Genomic DNA, 15,945 nt, shown 5'->3' with positions numbered 1-15,945 from the left:
CTGAATGTATGAGCAGTTACAAATGAGCCCCAAGGGGGAAATAAAGATTTTAAGAACTGCCCTGTACCTCCTGCCTGATAGAGCTGGGCTAGGAAAAATGAATTGGGGCTGCTTGTCATCCAACCTGTCACTGAAAAGTACACTTTGGTGATTTTTCTCTCTCTGGATGTCTGGTTTTCTTGCTGCTCTGATGGGCAAGCGTGACAAAATGGCACAGATGGGTCTGGTGCCTGGCTGGGGTGGAAAAATACTGATGGTGGGATGAGACAGGGTGGTTTTGGAAGTGCATTCCGGTCACTTGATATTCACAAGCTGCTTTTTTAATTCACTCTATTTAAAGACGTGGTGTGGGAGCTGAGGGCTGCCGAGGGAGGATGTGTAGACTGAAGCACACAATGAGTTTGGGAGGGCAGCTTCTTCCCCCCACCCGAGTTTGGCCCATTTGTGAGATGCTGCCCAGAGCCTCCTCTGTCACTTGACTCAGGACCACTTTGTTGCTAATGTATAATCTGTTCTGGGCCAGAACTGAGTGCAGGAGTAGGAGGAGATGTCCTGGATCTCAGCTGCCCTGTAAGTATGGGAGCCTCTCCAAACACTCAGCCGATTTGGGGCTAGGAGCCTGTGCACACATTTTGGTTGTTTGCTCCCTCTCTCCGTGATGAATGGAGCCTGGCATGGAAATGGCATGGGGCAGCAGACCCAGCACTGCTGTAAATCCATGCATGAAATCTGAACAGATTTCAGCCAGCTGAAGAGCTGGCCTGGGCAGTTGCTCTTTAAGAATTTAGCCTGGTTCTACTGTTTACCATCATCAGAATCAGTTGAATTCTCCATTTGTGACATCAGTGAGATGTTCCCAACCACCAAGCAGGGGACATGGAAGGGCCAGGGTCTCGTTCAGTTTTTTCTGTCATGTCTCCCTCCAGGGCTGGAGGCTAAACATAATGGTTATTTGGCAGTGCCTCTGCCAAGCACTTCCCAGCACTGTCAGGCACAGTGGGAGCCAGGGCAATTCCAAGCAGCCTCTAATCCTCTCTACTTTGCACCAGGAAAATGGGCTGAGGCAGAACAGCAAATCACCACCTTAGTGGAACACTCCACCACAAAGGTGCTCAGTGCTTCTCCAGTGCTGCTCGCAGGTAAGGACAGCACACCTCAGATGGGATGTCCAGAGCAGCAGGAACACACCAGCATATGCACTGAAATCCCAGCATCCCTGACACCCCCGACACAGCCCAGCAGGGAGAGAGCTGAACCCCACCAGCAATCTTTTAATTAACGCGCACTAAGCTGCCTCAGCATGTGCTGAACCTGTCTCTAATCAGTGGAGTCCTAGCCATGACTGGACATCAGCCTGTTCTCCAACATCCCCCCACATTCCCTGGTTCCCAGAGTCCCGCTTGTGGGCGTACGCGATCCCGTTGCCACATACCTGGTGTTTCTTATCCGCCGTGGGAGACGACCTGGAACGTACATGCACAGGGACTGGCTGATTGTCGTACCTATCAAGCAAGTCTTCCACAGACACCGATTTTCCAGATTTCCTGGCGGTGGAGGATGTTTCAAAGACCTGCTCCTGCTTCCTGTAGCGAGGCTGGCCCTGCATGCCCAGCGGGTCTGTCTGAGTGCCTTTGGTGAGATCTGATCTGGGTCTGTAATCCCGGCACCTCTCGGGTTTGGGCCGGCTGGTGACCAGGCTGTCCTGGCGCCCTGGCACCTTTTCATCTCCACTCGTGTCCAAGTAGTCCATCAGCCCAGGAGGAAGGGTGGAAGACATCCGTCCTGTCCTGGATATCCGCTCTATGGACTCTCTGTGGCGGTAGAGGTTCTGGTCCTGGAGGGAATTCATGCTGGAGGCGGAGGAAAGGCTCTGGCTGTCAGGGCCACCCAGCTGCAGGTAGGAGCTGTGGGAGCGCTCCCGGAGCAGCCCGATGTCTTGCGAGGACGGCCGCCGCCCCGTTTTGCGCTCAATGTAGTCGGCCAGGGCGTTCTGCTGGAGCTGCTTGAGCTCCGGCTTGGACAAGCTGGCTGTGGAGGAAGCTTTGCCGTCCCTCTCGAAGATCTTGCGCCGGTCGGCCACCGTGTTCTCTGGGAAGACAAAATGGATGCTTTTCTTCTGCAAGGAGAAAGGTGACGGCTCCCCGTCTGACATGCCCACCTCATTCATCTTCTCGGGCTCCGAGTAGGAGCGCTTCTTCTGCTCTGCTGTCAGCCGCTTCCGGCCCCCGATGCGCAGCACGTGCTGCGTCCTGGCGTAGTCCAGGCCGGAGAAGCCGCCTTCCGTGGGCGTGATGCTGTGCCTCTCCTTGGGGGTGTGTGGGGATGCTGCCGTGCTCCTCAGGCCCACGTGGGCCGAGGCAGGCCTCTGGGGCAGCTTCTTGGGCGTGCTACCGAACGGGGGGCTGATGCGACGGAAGGAAGTGGCCCTCAGCACCCTGGACTGGGCATCTTTAATGCTGTTCCTGTAGGCTCTGTTGAACGACGTGTCCAGCTGCGACCCGTGCGCATCCTGGACGTTATCCTTCCAGAGGATCTCCTTCTCAGGCTCGCCTCCCAGCTGGAATGTGCTTTTACTCCGCGGTAGCTGAGCTGCCCTTATTTGCACCTCATTTTCAGGACACAGGCTGTAGTACTCACTGGGTCTTGCATGCTTCACTGAAGCCACCATCTGCAGCTCTATGGGGCGCCAGTCAGCCTCTTCCAGCTTCCCGTTCCTGACAAAAGGGCTGGAGCCCCTGCCTGGCTCACTGGGCAGCCTGCTCCTCAGGTCCTCTGGGCTGTGCATGGAGCACCTCGTGCCGGAGGGCTGGCTCGTCCTGCTCGGCCCATAGTGCTGGCCAAAGCTGGGAATGCCAGCACTCTGGGGCCGGGGAGTGCTCTGCTCCCGCTGCTCAAATTTGTTGACCTTCTCCAGCACCGAGCAGCGGGGCTTGCCAGCCTCTGGTTTGCTGTAGGGAAAGCTTTGGGTGCTGCTAGAGCTGAGCCGGCTCCTCCCAAAATCCAAGGTCTTTGGGAGCTGCGGAGAAGGGGGCTCTTTGCACTTTGGCTCGGCAGCATGGAACAGAGCCACGCTTGTGCCCTCCTCCTCCTGCCTCGTGAAGGCCTGTGGGTCCGCATCGCTCCACTGCCTGTGCCCCTGTTCCCTGTGATCCTTCTCCTCTCTGCTGCTGCTGTTCAGGAAGGACAGTTTGGTGTTGGAATAACCCTCACCTGGCTGCGTTTCCCTTAGCTCGGAGCTGCTTTGCCTCCTGGAGCTCTCTGGGATGTTCTGCAAGGAAGAGAAGCCATACTGCTTGGCCTTGCTGTGACCCCATGGGTGGGGAGCAGCAGCATCTCTCTCGTTTACCTGTGCATTGCCACTTTTGTCCTCCTGCGATCCAGGTGTCCAGTCCTCTTTGGGCTGGTAATGGGTTTTCCTCTCACTAGCATCCTTCAGCTGGGGTTGTGGAGCCTGAAAAATGGCCTTGGACGCCTGTGTGCTACCCGGGGTCTCCCAGTGGCTGTGTGCTGCCTTGTAAGGGGGTAACAGCTCCTCCTTTCGCGGTGCAGCCAGGCAGAGCTCCGGGCCTGCTGTGCTGGGAGGTTTCTGCTGGATGAGTTTGGCTTCGTGCTTTCTCTCAGTGGCGGGGGGCTGGTAGAAGATGGTTGACCTGTTTGTAGTGCTTTGGTTTCCATTCTCATCCAAGCCCAGGGTGCCGCCGACTACGGCCTTGTCATAAGAGACCGGGAGGGCTGGGGAGTACCCACTTTCTTTGGCCAGAGCTGGGTAAAGCGTCCCAGTGCTGCTGGCGGAAGGCCGGGGCACCTGGGCGTAGTGCGGCTCTGGGGAGGGAACAGCGTAGACACCGGTGGGCAGCAGGGGCTGTCCTGGCTGGGCTGCCTGGGAATAGCTCTGCTTGGGCTTCATGGTGGGGCTGCTCTCTGGGCTCTTCTCCACCACGGTGTGCAGGTGCCCTTCTCCGAAGGGCGGTTTCAGCAGCGGCCCCTGGGACAGGGAGCTGATGAGAGGTGCCCAGGCCCCTTTCGGCTGGGTCCGGCTGGGCTTGTTTGGCTCAATGCCGGCGCCTGAGCCGGGCCTCTCGTGGTGCCTGATGGCTGCGTAGCTGTCGCTGCGAGTGGGAGGCAGGGGGGGTCCCTTGGGAGGCTGGCTCTTGCTGTCCGAGGGGCCCTGGGCTGGCTGTGCCCAGGAGGAGGCCGCGCTGTGCCGGCTGAAGGCCTGGAGCCTGCCGTGGCTGCGGCTGTCCGGGGAGGCCCGGGCGTCACTGCTGGGAAGCAGGGCCGAGGGCTTCACCTCGTACTCCTGGGAGATGCGCTGCTGGGCGTCGTACACCGTCCTGACGTAGCGGATGTCCGCCTGCCTCATCCCCTCCGGCGGCCCCCCGCGGGACTGCGCGCTGTCCGGGGAGCACGAGTGCTCCTTGCCGAACGGGGCCGCGGGGTACTCGGGGATGCTGGAGTTGGTGGAGAAGGAGCTGTAGGCAGAGTCTCTCTTGCTGTGGAGGTGGGAGAGCTGGTCGATGCTGTTGGTGGATTTGGCCGGGGACAGGTGGCAAGGGTGGTAGGCAGGGGAGGAGTGGTCCAAGCTCTCCATGCTGCCCCGGGAGCTGTACTGATCAGGACTCCTCCTCAGATAGCCATGCTCGTATGCAGAGAGATCGCTGGTGGAGGAGCTGGGGGACAGTGAGAAAAGAGTGAAAACCAGCAGAGGACACGCACAACAACTTATAAGTGAGCTCAGAAGCAAGATGTTTAGTTTTGAGATGAAAACCCATATTTGGGCCTTGCTCCATCCCCTGTTTGGAGTCATCCCAGTTCACAAAGAGGAACTGCTTGACATTGCAACACATGGCTCTTACTTACCACAGAAGGGTGGGAGGGAAATACAGACAGAAAGACAGCGCATCTCTGGAGCCAGGGAGGATCGACCCCACCCAGCAAACCCATCCAAAGCCCTTGGAAAGCTGAATGAGCACCGATGCCACCAAGGAGGAGGAGAGAAGCACAAGGGGCATTCTGGGGGGAGTCTAATCTCTTTCTTTTTTCCCCATTTCATTTCTTTTTATGGAGATGAAGGCTATGCCCTGGCAGGCTTCCTGGAAATTCAGCTGTCCCAAGGATAGTTTGTTTGCTGCGAGAAAACTAAGCTGACAAGAAGAGGAGAGATGCATGTGCCTGTGCCTGGAGGAAAGTGGGGTGCAACCACAGAAACAGTCTGAGAATTCCCAAGAAGTCTGCACTGCCACCTCCTCATGTAGCTCAGCAGGTGCAGGTACATCTTGGCACTTCCTCTAAGGTGTCCACAGAGGAATCATAGCCACCAGAGAAGTGATCAAAAAAGAAGGGTATTGAGAGATCTTTCTATCCTTGGGAAGGGAGCTCTTTGTGCCAGTCACAGCCCCTTTTTCACATCTCACAAGGGGACATGACAAATGTGTGCAGAGTTTGCCCTGGCTAATCTCCCCTTCCAGATTCAAGCGAATACACTGAGCACTGGACAGTATAGCCTGAGGATTTCACTCTTCTTCCCTCTCTTCCCAGCTTCCCTTCCTCAGGTACTGTTTTCTCTAGTTCCCTGTGCAACTACATGTGCTGTCCTGGCAGAGCCACAGGAAAGCAGCAGGAAGGGACAGCCTGTGGTAGGGCAAGGTCCAGAGCTGGAAGCTGGCTCCAGATCATATCCCAGACAAGGGGCAGACCCAGGGGAGAAGGCTGCTAAGGATGAGGAAAGGCAGAAGGAAGCCTGCTCACAGCAGCTCTGCAGAGAGATGCAGAGGAACACAGGCAGGAAGAGATATGGCAAATCTCAGGACAAAGCTGGTTTGCTCATTTAAATGCACCACTCTATTTTGGATTCAAATAACCATCTCCCTGGCAATGCCCAGCACAGCCCTAGCCAGCTGGCCACTAGATGTTCCCCGTGCACCTCCTCAAGCACCCGGGAGACAGAGCCATGCTGCCAAAGGCTCTGCCAGGAACTGCCTGGGAAGCAAAGCCCCTTGGTGGGAAAGGAGTACACTCCAGCATGAGCTGTGCTAAGGCCACAGATCAACACACTTTATTTTCTGCAACCATCTCCTCACTTTCTTTAATGCTTTTTTTTGTCTTTCCTCCCCTCTGCCAAGGATCAGTCTTGCCTGTAGAAGAAAGTGATGTTTCAATCCCAGAAGCTATAATGGAGAGTTTGAAACCTTTCTGCCTTTTCAGGGAAAATCTTTCAAGGGCAGAATTTAAACTTGTCCCTCCTCAAGCTGCCCTGCACGTTCAGTTATGATAGAGCTGACTCCTGCAGAAAGCCACTGCCAAACCAGGAAATCCCTCCCTGAACTCCTCACCCTGGGAGCACTGTTGCGCTGTTGGCTGCTCCGTTACGCTGACAGGCTCTGCTACCTACACCCTTTTCTTCCTTTTTCAACAGGCTAATTTAGACTTTGGATTTCTTTTCCTTTTCTGGGAAAACAACCATGCTGTGTTTCTATATGGGGGAATCCGCAGAAAGCTTTATCAGCATCCTGACAGTGGGCTCCCATCTTTGTAGGAAGGGGGATTTTTAAAGCAATTAATTTCCTAGCTGCTGATCACCTCAGGGAGGAAAACACAGCCACTTTATCAGGGAAACCAAACAGGAACTGAAGCCTTCCTAACTCTAATGCAAACCCTGGCTGTTTGTAAACCTGTCCAGCTGTATGGAGGCAACTGGTACCATCTTCCCACCACACCTTTGCCCCCTCCCTTCCCTCCACAGCTGTGTGGTGCTTACCTGGAGTGGTAGGACTGATGCCAAGGGATGCCAAGCGTACCCTGAGATATTTGCATCATGCTGGGATCGGGTTGGTTCTCCGCGAGTTTGGTTGAATGCCAGGAGTGAGGTCGGCCTGGAGTTTCACTCCGCCTGGGTGAAAGCAGGAGTTTGCACATCAGCAACAGGCCAGCTCTCTCAAGGAAGGTGGATGTGAACTTAGCACCAATATTTAAAAGTGCTCGTGCTCATTTGTGTGGCAGTGCTACTTTTTAATCCATTCCAAGCAAATCCCACAGTAACCATGTGTGAATATCCCTGACATTCCCACAACACACTCCCTCTTGGACTTGCACAAGTGGATCACCGAATGCCATGAGGAGGTGGAAGCCTGCAAAGGCACTTTTGATCTCTCCTCGGTGCTGCTAAAAATGCAGGATGAGACGTGACAACCAAGGGCTGGCAATATGTGTCCCTTGCATCCCACCCAGCCAGACAGCTGTCCCCAGGGTGTGTCCCCAGGAGTGGCACGGCACGGCTGCCCTTCGGTGCCTTCAGTCACCAGCGCCAAGGCCTGTGTCTGTCAGCCCTGAGGGAAAAAACCCCACTGACACTTTATTTAAAGCACAGAGTGGTGCCATGGAAAGTCAAAGCAGGAGATTAATGATTGAGTCCCCTGAAGAGGCCACACAGACTCTCCTTTGCCCCACCCTTTGGCTTGTCCTTAATCCTCTTGCTGCTTTCCATGAGGGATCTCTCTCCTGCTCTAGCACTCATTTCCACCGTTTCTCACTCTCTCCCTGGGAGAACGAGGAGCAGCACTGGACCCATGTCCTACTGAAATGTGACAGTCTGCAGGACAATTCTGACTAAATAAATGCAAGAGGAGGATATGACACCCCTTTAGTCTTTCTCTCACTGAAAAATTCACAGTACAGCATGTCCTGAACACATCAGTACATAGATTAAAATGCCCTTGGCAGACATAACACAGACACTGAGAGAGGATTCTCCCAGTACTGCCTAAGATTGGGAAAGGAAATGGAATGGGAAACTGCAAAGAGCTAAAAATGCTTTTTAGGGTCAGGTCCTTTCCTAGTACCAGTTAACATCAGCACCTGCTGATGTTCTACAGCATGGAAAAGCATAGGCAGAGAGTGAGAGGCAGAGCCATTTCTCCAGCGTTTTTTCCATACAGATTTCAGAAGTGCTGCTTATTTTCTCATCGTCTGCTAAAAGAAGGAAGAAAAAGGGACATGCTTTTCCCTTTAACATCTGTTGTGGCAGGATTGTCTTAAGGAAAACTGGACTGGAGGTCTGCAAAGGGCAAGCTGAACCCAACACCATTTTACCTTTACATGTGTAGGTGTATTTAAGACAGAGCTCTTCTGTTAAGCTCCTTGCCCAGAAAACAAGGAACCTGGACACTGCCAGATGGGAAGTTGGCAAAACTGTTTATTAAGAATAACCCACGTTCTTGCCTTTTCCACTGCAGACATTCAAAGCCTTTAAGTACTTCGGTGGAGTACAGCCCTTCAGCATCAGTTTTTGGCTTGGGAAAATGAATGATCCCATGCAAAGCATGCTATCCCTTGGTTTGATCAGTAAAAACCATGAGGGAGCCGTGTAGCCAATCATCTGAGCCACAGGTATTTTAAACCCTTTTGTCTGATATCCTTGTAATGATTCAACACATGGACAGCTCTGAATTTCAGTCAGAAGACACATGGTACCAGCTTACCAGCTCTGTGTGGGATAACCTTGCACTATTTCCACACCTACCCAGTCTTGGAAACGTGGCAGATCCTGATTCATCCCAGACAAACTGGCTGAGTGATAAAACCTGCAAATGCAGCAGCTAATGCCTGACTTGAGTGAAGACAAATAAATCATTAGATCTTTAACCGGTGTTACTTTGGTGTAGCTAAATTGCCTTCAGCAAAACCAGGAGCAACAGCTGACACTTTGGCTCAGGAGGCTGTAGGATTTAAAAATGCAGAACTGTAATAACAACAACAATAACAAATCAACCTCATCACCTTATCTTTTATATATTCTGTACTGTACTTGTGAAGGCATTAGGACAACCTTATTACTGAAAAATTCTCCACTTCAGATAATAGACAAAGTGATCCCTGTGTTGTAAATGCCAAGGCTGGAAAAAGACACTCTTGGTTCCTCACGGACACCTCCAGTGATCAGATAACCCGGGCATCCGGGTCAGGCTGGCATCACAACAAATGCCTGGGAGCGAAGATACCTGGAGAAGTCAGCGAGATGAGATGCAAGGCTGGCATCTAAATGGCAGCTGTAACACAGACTACGGGCTGGATACTGCCAGCTCACACTGTAGACTGGAAGACAAAGGGAAAGGGAGAGTCTTTAATCTCGTCCAGCTGCCGTTACCTGGCTGCTCCCCGTTGCTGTGCCGGTCCCAGTGTTTGTCGACGGAAATGTGCCTGGTCCAGCGGAGGCTCTTCAGTGGCAGCCTGGCACACTCTGGGAGCAGTCTGGGCTCCAGGGACCACATTCACATCTCCGAGGCCCTTCACCAGGAACAGCTCTGCAGCTTTCTCTCATTAGGAAGAGCTGAATGTGCTCTTCTCTGTAATGTCTGGGGATTATTTTTATATTGTATGCAAAACAGGAATGGAACTTTACGAAGACGCTTTGGCACTAACTCTACAAATGAATCAGCATCTGAGGCTTTCTTCACAGTATAACTGAAAGGCTGAGTTATCTTTTTCTCAAGGTTACAAACTAAAAGCATCCAGAAAAATGTATTCAGTCTGATTCCTGTTCTTCACATACTGTTCCTTGCCAGTTCTGGAGTACACACACAGCCTGAGTGCTCTGCAAGTTCAGAAGTACCTCAAGCCCAGCATCCTTCAGGAGTGCAAGTCCTTCAATGTGAAAAGGCCCATCTTCAACCAGAGCAAACAACCCAGCTTCTTCAAATTGCCATTTGCATTTTTTCCACATCCTTGGAAAGCTAAAGAGTGAAAGCCAGAGATGGATGTTGTGGCTGATTAACCAACACTCAGGGTCATCAATGCCCCAATAAACTCATCTTTTTCTACTCCCGCAGAGCTCGCGGGGAGTTGCTTTCATCGTTCTCACATTTGTCAGAAACACCATCCAGGTGCCTGAAAAGAGAACTGTGAACAAATTTTCTTGTACCACTGACCTCATGCTCATTTTTCTCTGCCCCCACAAGCTCCAAACCCCTCCTCAGCAGAGACAAGGAATGCTGAAGATGAAGGCAGCAAAACCTTCCAAGGAGAGCAGAATCCACTTGCAGATCCAGGCAGGAGCAGTGGTCACCGGGGCACATCTCCATGACCCGGGGGGATGGCTCTGACGAGCGGCTGGTGTCAGTATGTCCAAGGAAGATGGGACAGGGCAGAGAAGAGAACTAAGGCCAGAGGGTCAGTCTGCCATCACTCACAACCACAGTCCCTGTGGATGTGCTTTCCCCCAGCAGCTGTGTTGGCAGGGTGGCTGTGTGGGACTTTGCTGGAGCTGGAAGGGATAGCCATGGCCTAGTCCATCACATGGGGAGGTGGGAAGGGATGGGGGCCCTGCAGCAGAGACCCTCCTGCTATAGGAGAAATGAAAAATTTGGATGCAAGTGCAAAGCTTGTGCCTCCTGGATCTGATCCCAAGCTCTGAGTCACAAGAGAGAAAGCCAAGAGGGCAGCTGCCCATCCTTACCACGTCATCCTCACAGCAGTCAAGATTTCAAGCTGGTGATAATTCTAACCTAATAAAACCCATGTGGCATGGGCACTCTGTCCTGAGCCATATCCCGCTGCATGCAGCAGCAGGATCTTTGTACATGGAGAGATCCTGATCCCAGAAATTCACCTGTGCCCTCATTCCAGGGTGAGTGTGCACCTGCACCAACAGAAAGCAGCAATGACCATCTGAATTCTCACTGGGATGGACCTGTCTCCAAGATGGACACACTAAAGGAGCGGGAGCACAACAAGGAGATGTTGTCCAGACATCCAAATGCATGGCTGCAGCCTCTCCTGCTATTAGGCAGGAGATGAAGGAAAAAGTAAAGCACTCAGAAGCCTATTAGGATTTCGACAGAGCAAGGCCACAATCTACTCAAAGCAACGTCGCTCTTAATTAAGGTTCAGTCATGGTTCTAAAAATAAGCAGAACAGACGAGGCCAATTAGAAAGGAGTCGGACCAGAATGGCATCAGCTTGATGTGTCTTTCACTAAATCTCTCTTTTTAGGCTCACAGAGCCCTTCTGGTAAATTCTGGGGCAGGAGGGACCTGGAGTGAGCTCAGTCCCTTCACAGTTTTGACTAAAAAGAAGGAAGACTCATTAGAAAGACCTGAAGTCTGTGAAATGATATTTCACATCATGGATCTTGGCCAACAGTGTCTCCTCATCTGTAGGGGAAAGGGAGAATCATACCCACACCCCCCACCCCTCAATGCTTAGATGACAACTTTCCCTAAGTAAAAAACACACTGAAAAACCCTTCACTTGAGAACACTTGGGTGAAGTGTGTCAATATTCTCAATATTCTCATACCAGGACACAACCTGCTTTTCCACCATATGTTCATTTTGCAGCTCCTAGAAAACAGCTCCCCACGCAGCAAATCCCTGTGGACTATCTCACAGTTTTTAGCAGTTTCAGTCTTAAACCAAAAAAAAAGGAAAAAAAATCCCTTAAGCAAAACCCTTCATGCCAGTTCAGGGCTCTGTCGCAGACCGGTCCAGCCTCACTGCTCTCTCCAGCTCCTTTCCCAGAGGCAGGCGTTGTGCCTGTGTAGTGCTTCCAGCTGACACATCAGACACCATTTGTTTTTCCCCTTTGATAAGCATCACTGGGGAGGTCTGGGTTGCATCAGACTGGGCCCTGAGTGCCATCTGGGAATTGGGAGACAGGTACCAATCTCCCTGAAGTCTCTCTGGGATCAGGAAGAAGAGAATCAGAGGTTTCTGCTTAGAATTCCTACCATTACCATCACAAACTCTTTGGAAAAAACTCTCCACCATACCACTGGGAAGAAAATCCCTGTGTGGAAGCAGAGATGACAACCGTCATCCAGATGTGCATCTAGAGACAGACTTTTTCTACCGGCTTTTCCTGACAGAAGTGTGTTCAGCCACAGGCTACAGATGGAAGTGCTGGGATCGCTCAGAGGTGATGGCAGCTGTGAGCAACGGGCGCTCCTTCGTTGAACTTAGGAACAGTCAAACATTGTAATTAATGATTATTGGTCCTGCAAGTCACACCTCTGTGTTATCACATATCTCTGGGAACCCCCAGGCTATCTAATCCAAGAAAGGCATTTATCCAGTGTCCAGCAAAGGAAACAAGGAGTGCAGGGCTCGGAGCCGGGCTGTGCGCTGCGGCTCCGTCTTCCCTTCACCCCAGTGCAGGGCTGACAGGGAATATTTAGATTGAGGACCTTTCCCTACACAAAGAAAGGGTCCCACTGGCATTCCCTGACACTAACCAGACACATGCTTCGGCAGGAACAGAGGTGATGTATACAAACTTCACTCTTCTTGATTACTGGGTTCAAGGACTTTGTCCTAGCAGGATCTTCAGACAGCTTTCTATTTTGAAGACAGCATTATCAAGCAACACAATAAGTGTGATTAAAATTGGAAAATGAGGAGTATTTCAGATCTCTATTTTGTGAAGTGCTTGCCACCAGGATAGTCCATCTGCGCTGTTCCCACAGGACTGAAGCTTGGACATGGAGAAGCCAAGAGAGCCTTCAGCCTGGTACTTAGACCATGCATAGGTTACAAAGAGGAGCTGGGGAGCACAGGATTAAAGACTCTCTGCAACTTTCCTCTTCTTTCTATAATTTTACTGTTTCCTTTGCTGCAAAAAGAGGAAGAAAGAACACACATGGAAAAGAAGCAGCTGACTGACTTACAGTCTTTGAGAAGGACCCTGTTATTCCCTGTCTTCTCCAGGGATTCACATCATCTCCCAGAGCACGGGCAGAAAATCCTAGCGGCCAGAGCCTGCAGTGGCTTCCCTGCCCGTGGCTCTGCAGAGCTGCACTGATTTATCCAGACTGATGAACCAGTCCCACGGGCTCAATTCAAATCATTTTTTCTCATTCTTCTCTAGTCAGTAAATTAGTTAAAAAGACAGAAACCAAGCATAGCTTAGATTCTTTCACACCCCGATATCCAACACACAGCAACTTGCAACAGGAGAGACTTGGAAACAATGGAAGGAATGTGTTTTCCTTGCCTCGTTCAGTGCTTAGGAGGAACTGGGTGGCTGGCAGCAGGAACGCTGCTCCGTGAGCCCGATTATCCAAATGGAACGTGGACAATGAGGCACGGCAGGTAACCAAGGGGATCCGCAGGGCAAGGCTTCAGGCAGTAGCTGGGCTCTCCCCTGAGCTACAGGGCTACAAATCACAGGCAACGCTCGTGAGCTCCACATCCAAGCGCTCATGGAGGAGGGAGAAACGGGAGAGAAGCAGCAGGGCCTTTAGGAGGATGTGTGGAGGTACTCGCACACATTTAGGGGGGTAACAGGGTGAGTCAAACGTGCCAGGGAACTGCACCCCCTGCCTGGCTGAAAGCAAAGGCTGCTGAGTCTGAAACACCCTCCCACAGGCACATTCTTACACATTAAAGCAGCTTCCTGTTCCTAACTAAAGCTCCAGCCCCAGTTAAACTGAGGTGTGCAGACACAGCCTCCAACACTGCCGGAAAAGTAAAGCAAAACATTGGCTCTGCACCCAAAGGCAAGTTTATCCAAGCGAAACACTCAACTCTGGAGCTTCTGTGAAGGTCTGCTACTAAACTGATGGGCAAGAAGGAATTACAGAGGGCATATGGTGAACGACTCATTGCTGTAGAGAGGTGGTAGATGTAGGGGAGCTCCTCTCCCAGATTCGCTGTGGGTCACATACCCGGGGAACTGCAGAGTCCCACTCCTCAGTCAGAGATAAATTCCTCCTCGATAAAATCAGCTCAAGGAGATACTCCAGCCTCTAAAATCTGCTCTATCCGAGGCTGGGTAGGGTCAGCATCCATGACTGCCTGCAGTGGCCAGAAGCTGGAGCATCTCCACTAAGGTCAGGGAGGTTGCTCCAGAGCTGCATCCACGCCGATAAGATCAGAATGTGGAATTCCCTTCTCAGCTGCTCACTCACATGCACTGGGCCACATTTCCTTCAGCTCCAGGAAAGCAGCATAGCTTCTTGACTTCAAATAAGTCAAGGTCTGGCCCAAAGGCAGTGCTGCCAATAAAAGCCACTGCCTCGACTTCATGGTACAAATCTCAGAAGACTGAGACACAAAAATCTATGAGGTCACCCAGATTACATCTGACTGATGTAAGAAGCTCTTTTGATGCCAGTAAAAGCTCTGCCTGAGTAAATGCTGTCGGATTTGGTCCTAAACTGCGTGGACAAAGGAAGGGAATCAGGCTCTGCCACAACACCAGCCAATCCAGAGCAGTTCAGGGAACTGATTTCTGAAGACATTTAATCGTTCAAAAAGGCAGACAGGTACTCAGCAGTCGTGAATGCCAAACTCTCACTGAAACTCCCAGACTTGGAAGAAGCTAGGTGATTTTGGAATGCCAGGCACCTGAAGCTGGGGAGTCAGAGAAGACTTACACCCCTTCTGTGGAGATATTTTGGTTGAGCATTTCTCATGGCCTTTACCAGCACTGACGAAAGCTTTTGAGGAGGAATTTCAGCACTCCTTCTCCGTGAATGCCCCACAGGCACACTGGCAGCCAAAGCCGTTTTCCACCCGGTCTCTGCAGATGTTGCAGGGACACAGACAAACACATTCTCACCTGGCCTTCAGCCGTAACTTGACTCCTGCTGCCCACGTGGCTTTGCTGGGCCGGAAGTCAGCGGTCACGCCGTCCGGGCTGAGCGGGCTGGGAGACAGCTCTGTGCATCCCTGTGCTGCATGCGTATCCCTGTCAAAGGAAAGCAAGGACACGTAAACACCACCACGCAGAACCTCAGCCCTTTTAGCCAACGCTTCATCAGGATTTTAGGAAAGAGGGCAATGCACAGACCCGGAGGGCAAGGCAGGGGCCTCAGGCTAGCTTTTACAAAGTGTGAAGTACATGTCACAGAAAGCCATGTCTATCCTTGTTTTTCTCCAACCCGGCCAGTGCTCAGCTCTTCGAATGTCCCTCATGACTGTTTTGGAGGAGCTGCACAATCCCATGGCACACAGGAGCGAGATCAGCTCCAGCACCCACGGCACAAAACGCATTATCCCGCAGCTGCATTTGGGAACCCTAAATCCCCAACTATGTGGTTCCACTGTGGGATATGCTTTTACCACATGTAACCACCTTATGAGAGCTCAGGGAATGCTCTGAACGCACAACAGAAAAGCCAAGAGAAAGGTCCACACAGTGAGAGGGAGAAAGAGAAACCTGTCCTGCCCCCTGTACTGATATTTTCACAGAGTCAGCAAACACATATTTACCCTGCTCCAAGTCACACAAACACCGTGTAACCATCGCTTCAGCTCCTTCCTTCCCCCTGGAACGCTCCAGTATTCCCACTCGCTCCCACTTTCAGCCCTGAAGCGCGGAAGAGATTTGAAATTCCGGCTCGCTCAAGGAACCCCCACGCTGAATAAAAGCGGGGCTGAAAGGCCCCCCGCGCCTCTCCCTGCCCGCGGCAGGCCTGGCCCGGGATAAGCTGGAATTGCCTCTTGTTGTGTGCTGAGCCCACATGCCGGCATCTGGGGCTTTGGATAGCTGAGATGGCTTGGATGCCATTCCGGTGAGAGACCGGCCGTCTTTGTGTCCGGCTGGGTCCTCCCCCGCGCTCCCTCCCCTCGCCCCCACGTGCCAGGCAGGAATGTTAAGCCTCACACTGCGGATGAGATGCAGCAGGAAAGCGCAGCAGCACTTTCACCTAGATTAGGGAAAGCGACTGGTCCGGAACGGCCTTTTTTTGCTTGCCCTGCTTATCTTCATCCAATTTTTACCCCAAATCCTGCCTTGGCTGCCTTTTCTTTCCATGTGCCAAATCCCGTCCTGCTTTGTCTCTGCCACTCCTCTCCTCTGAGATGATGTCAAGCCCCTGATCAAACTTGAAAGGTTCCCTTCCCTGCTCTCATTCCAGCCTCGCTGTACACCAGGAGCACAATCTCCTTTATTGCAGCCCTGGGAAGTGCCAACACCCTTAAATGCTTCGATTCTCTTTGCTCACCAAGC

The 15,945-nt window shown here is 52.1% G+C and overlaps 1 protein-coding gene across 7 annotated transcripts in view; it reads right to left on the bottom strand.

Annotated features, from left to right (window-relative positions):
• The window catches only part of SHROOM3 (shroom family member 3), a 116,454-nt gene that overhangs the window by 11,741 nt on the left and 88,768 nt on the right, over positions 1 to 15,945 (bottom strand). For 6 of the 7 annotated variants that reach the window (XM_039550449.1, XM_039550451.1, XM_039550450.1 and 3 more), the window contains 3 exons: positions 14,554 to 14,682; positions 6,758 to 6,889; positions 1,433 to 4,670 (listed from right to left, as the gene is read on the bottom strand). In XM_039550449.1, the coding sequence (XP_039406383.1) occupies positions 1,433 to 4,670; positions 6,758 to 6,889; positions 14,554 to 14,682 (3,499 nt within the window). Of the gene's footprint in view, positions 1 to 1,432; positions 4,671 to 6,757; positions 6,890 to 9,142; positions 14,510 to 14,553; positions 14,683 to 15,945 lie in introns of those variants that run through there. The other variant, XM_039550454.1, reaches the window with a different exon arrangement.

Source organism: Corvus cornix, chromosome 4 (assembly GCF_000738735.6).
Source record: "Corvus cornix cornix isolate S_Up_H32 chromosome 4, ASM73873v5, whole genome shotgun sequence".
NCBI classification, from domain to species: Eukaryota; Metazoa; Chordata; class Aves; order Passeriformes; family Corvidae; genus Corvus; species Corvus cornix.
This window is presented reverse-complemented; position numbering and strand designations above follow the sequence as displayed.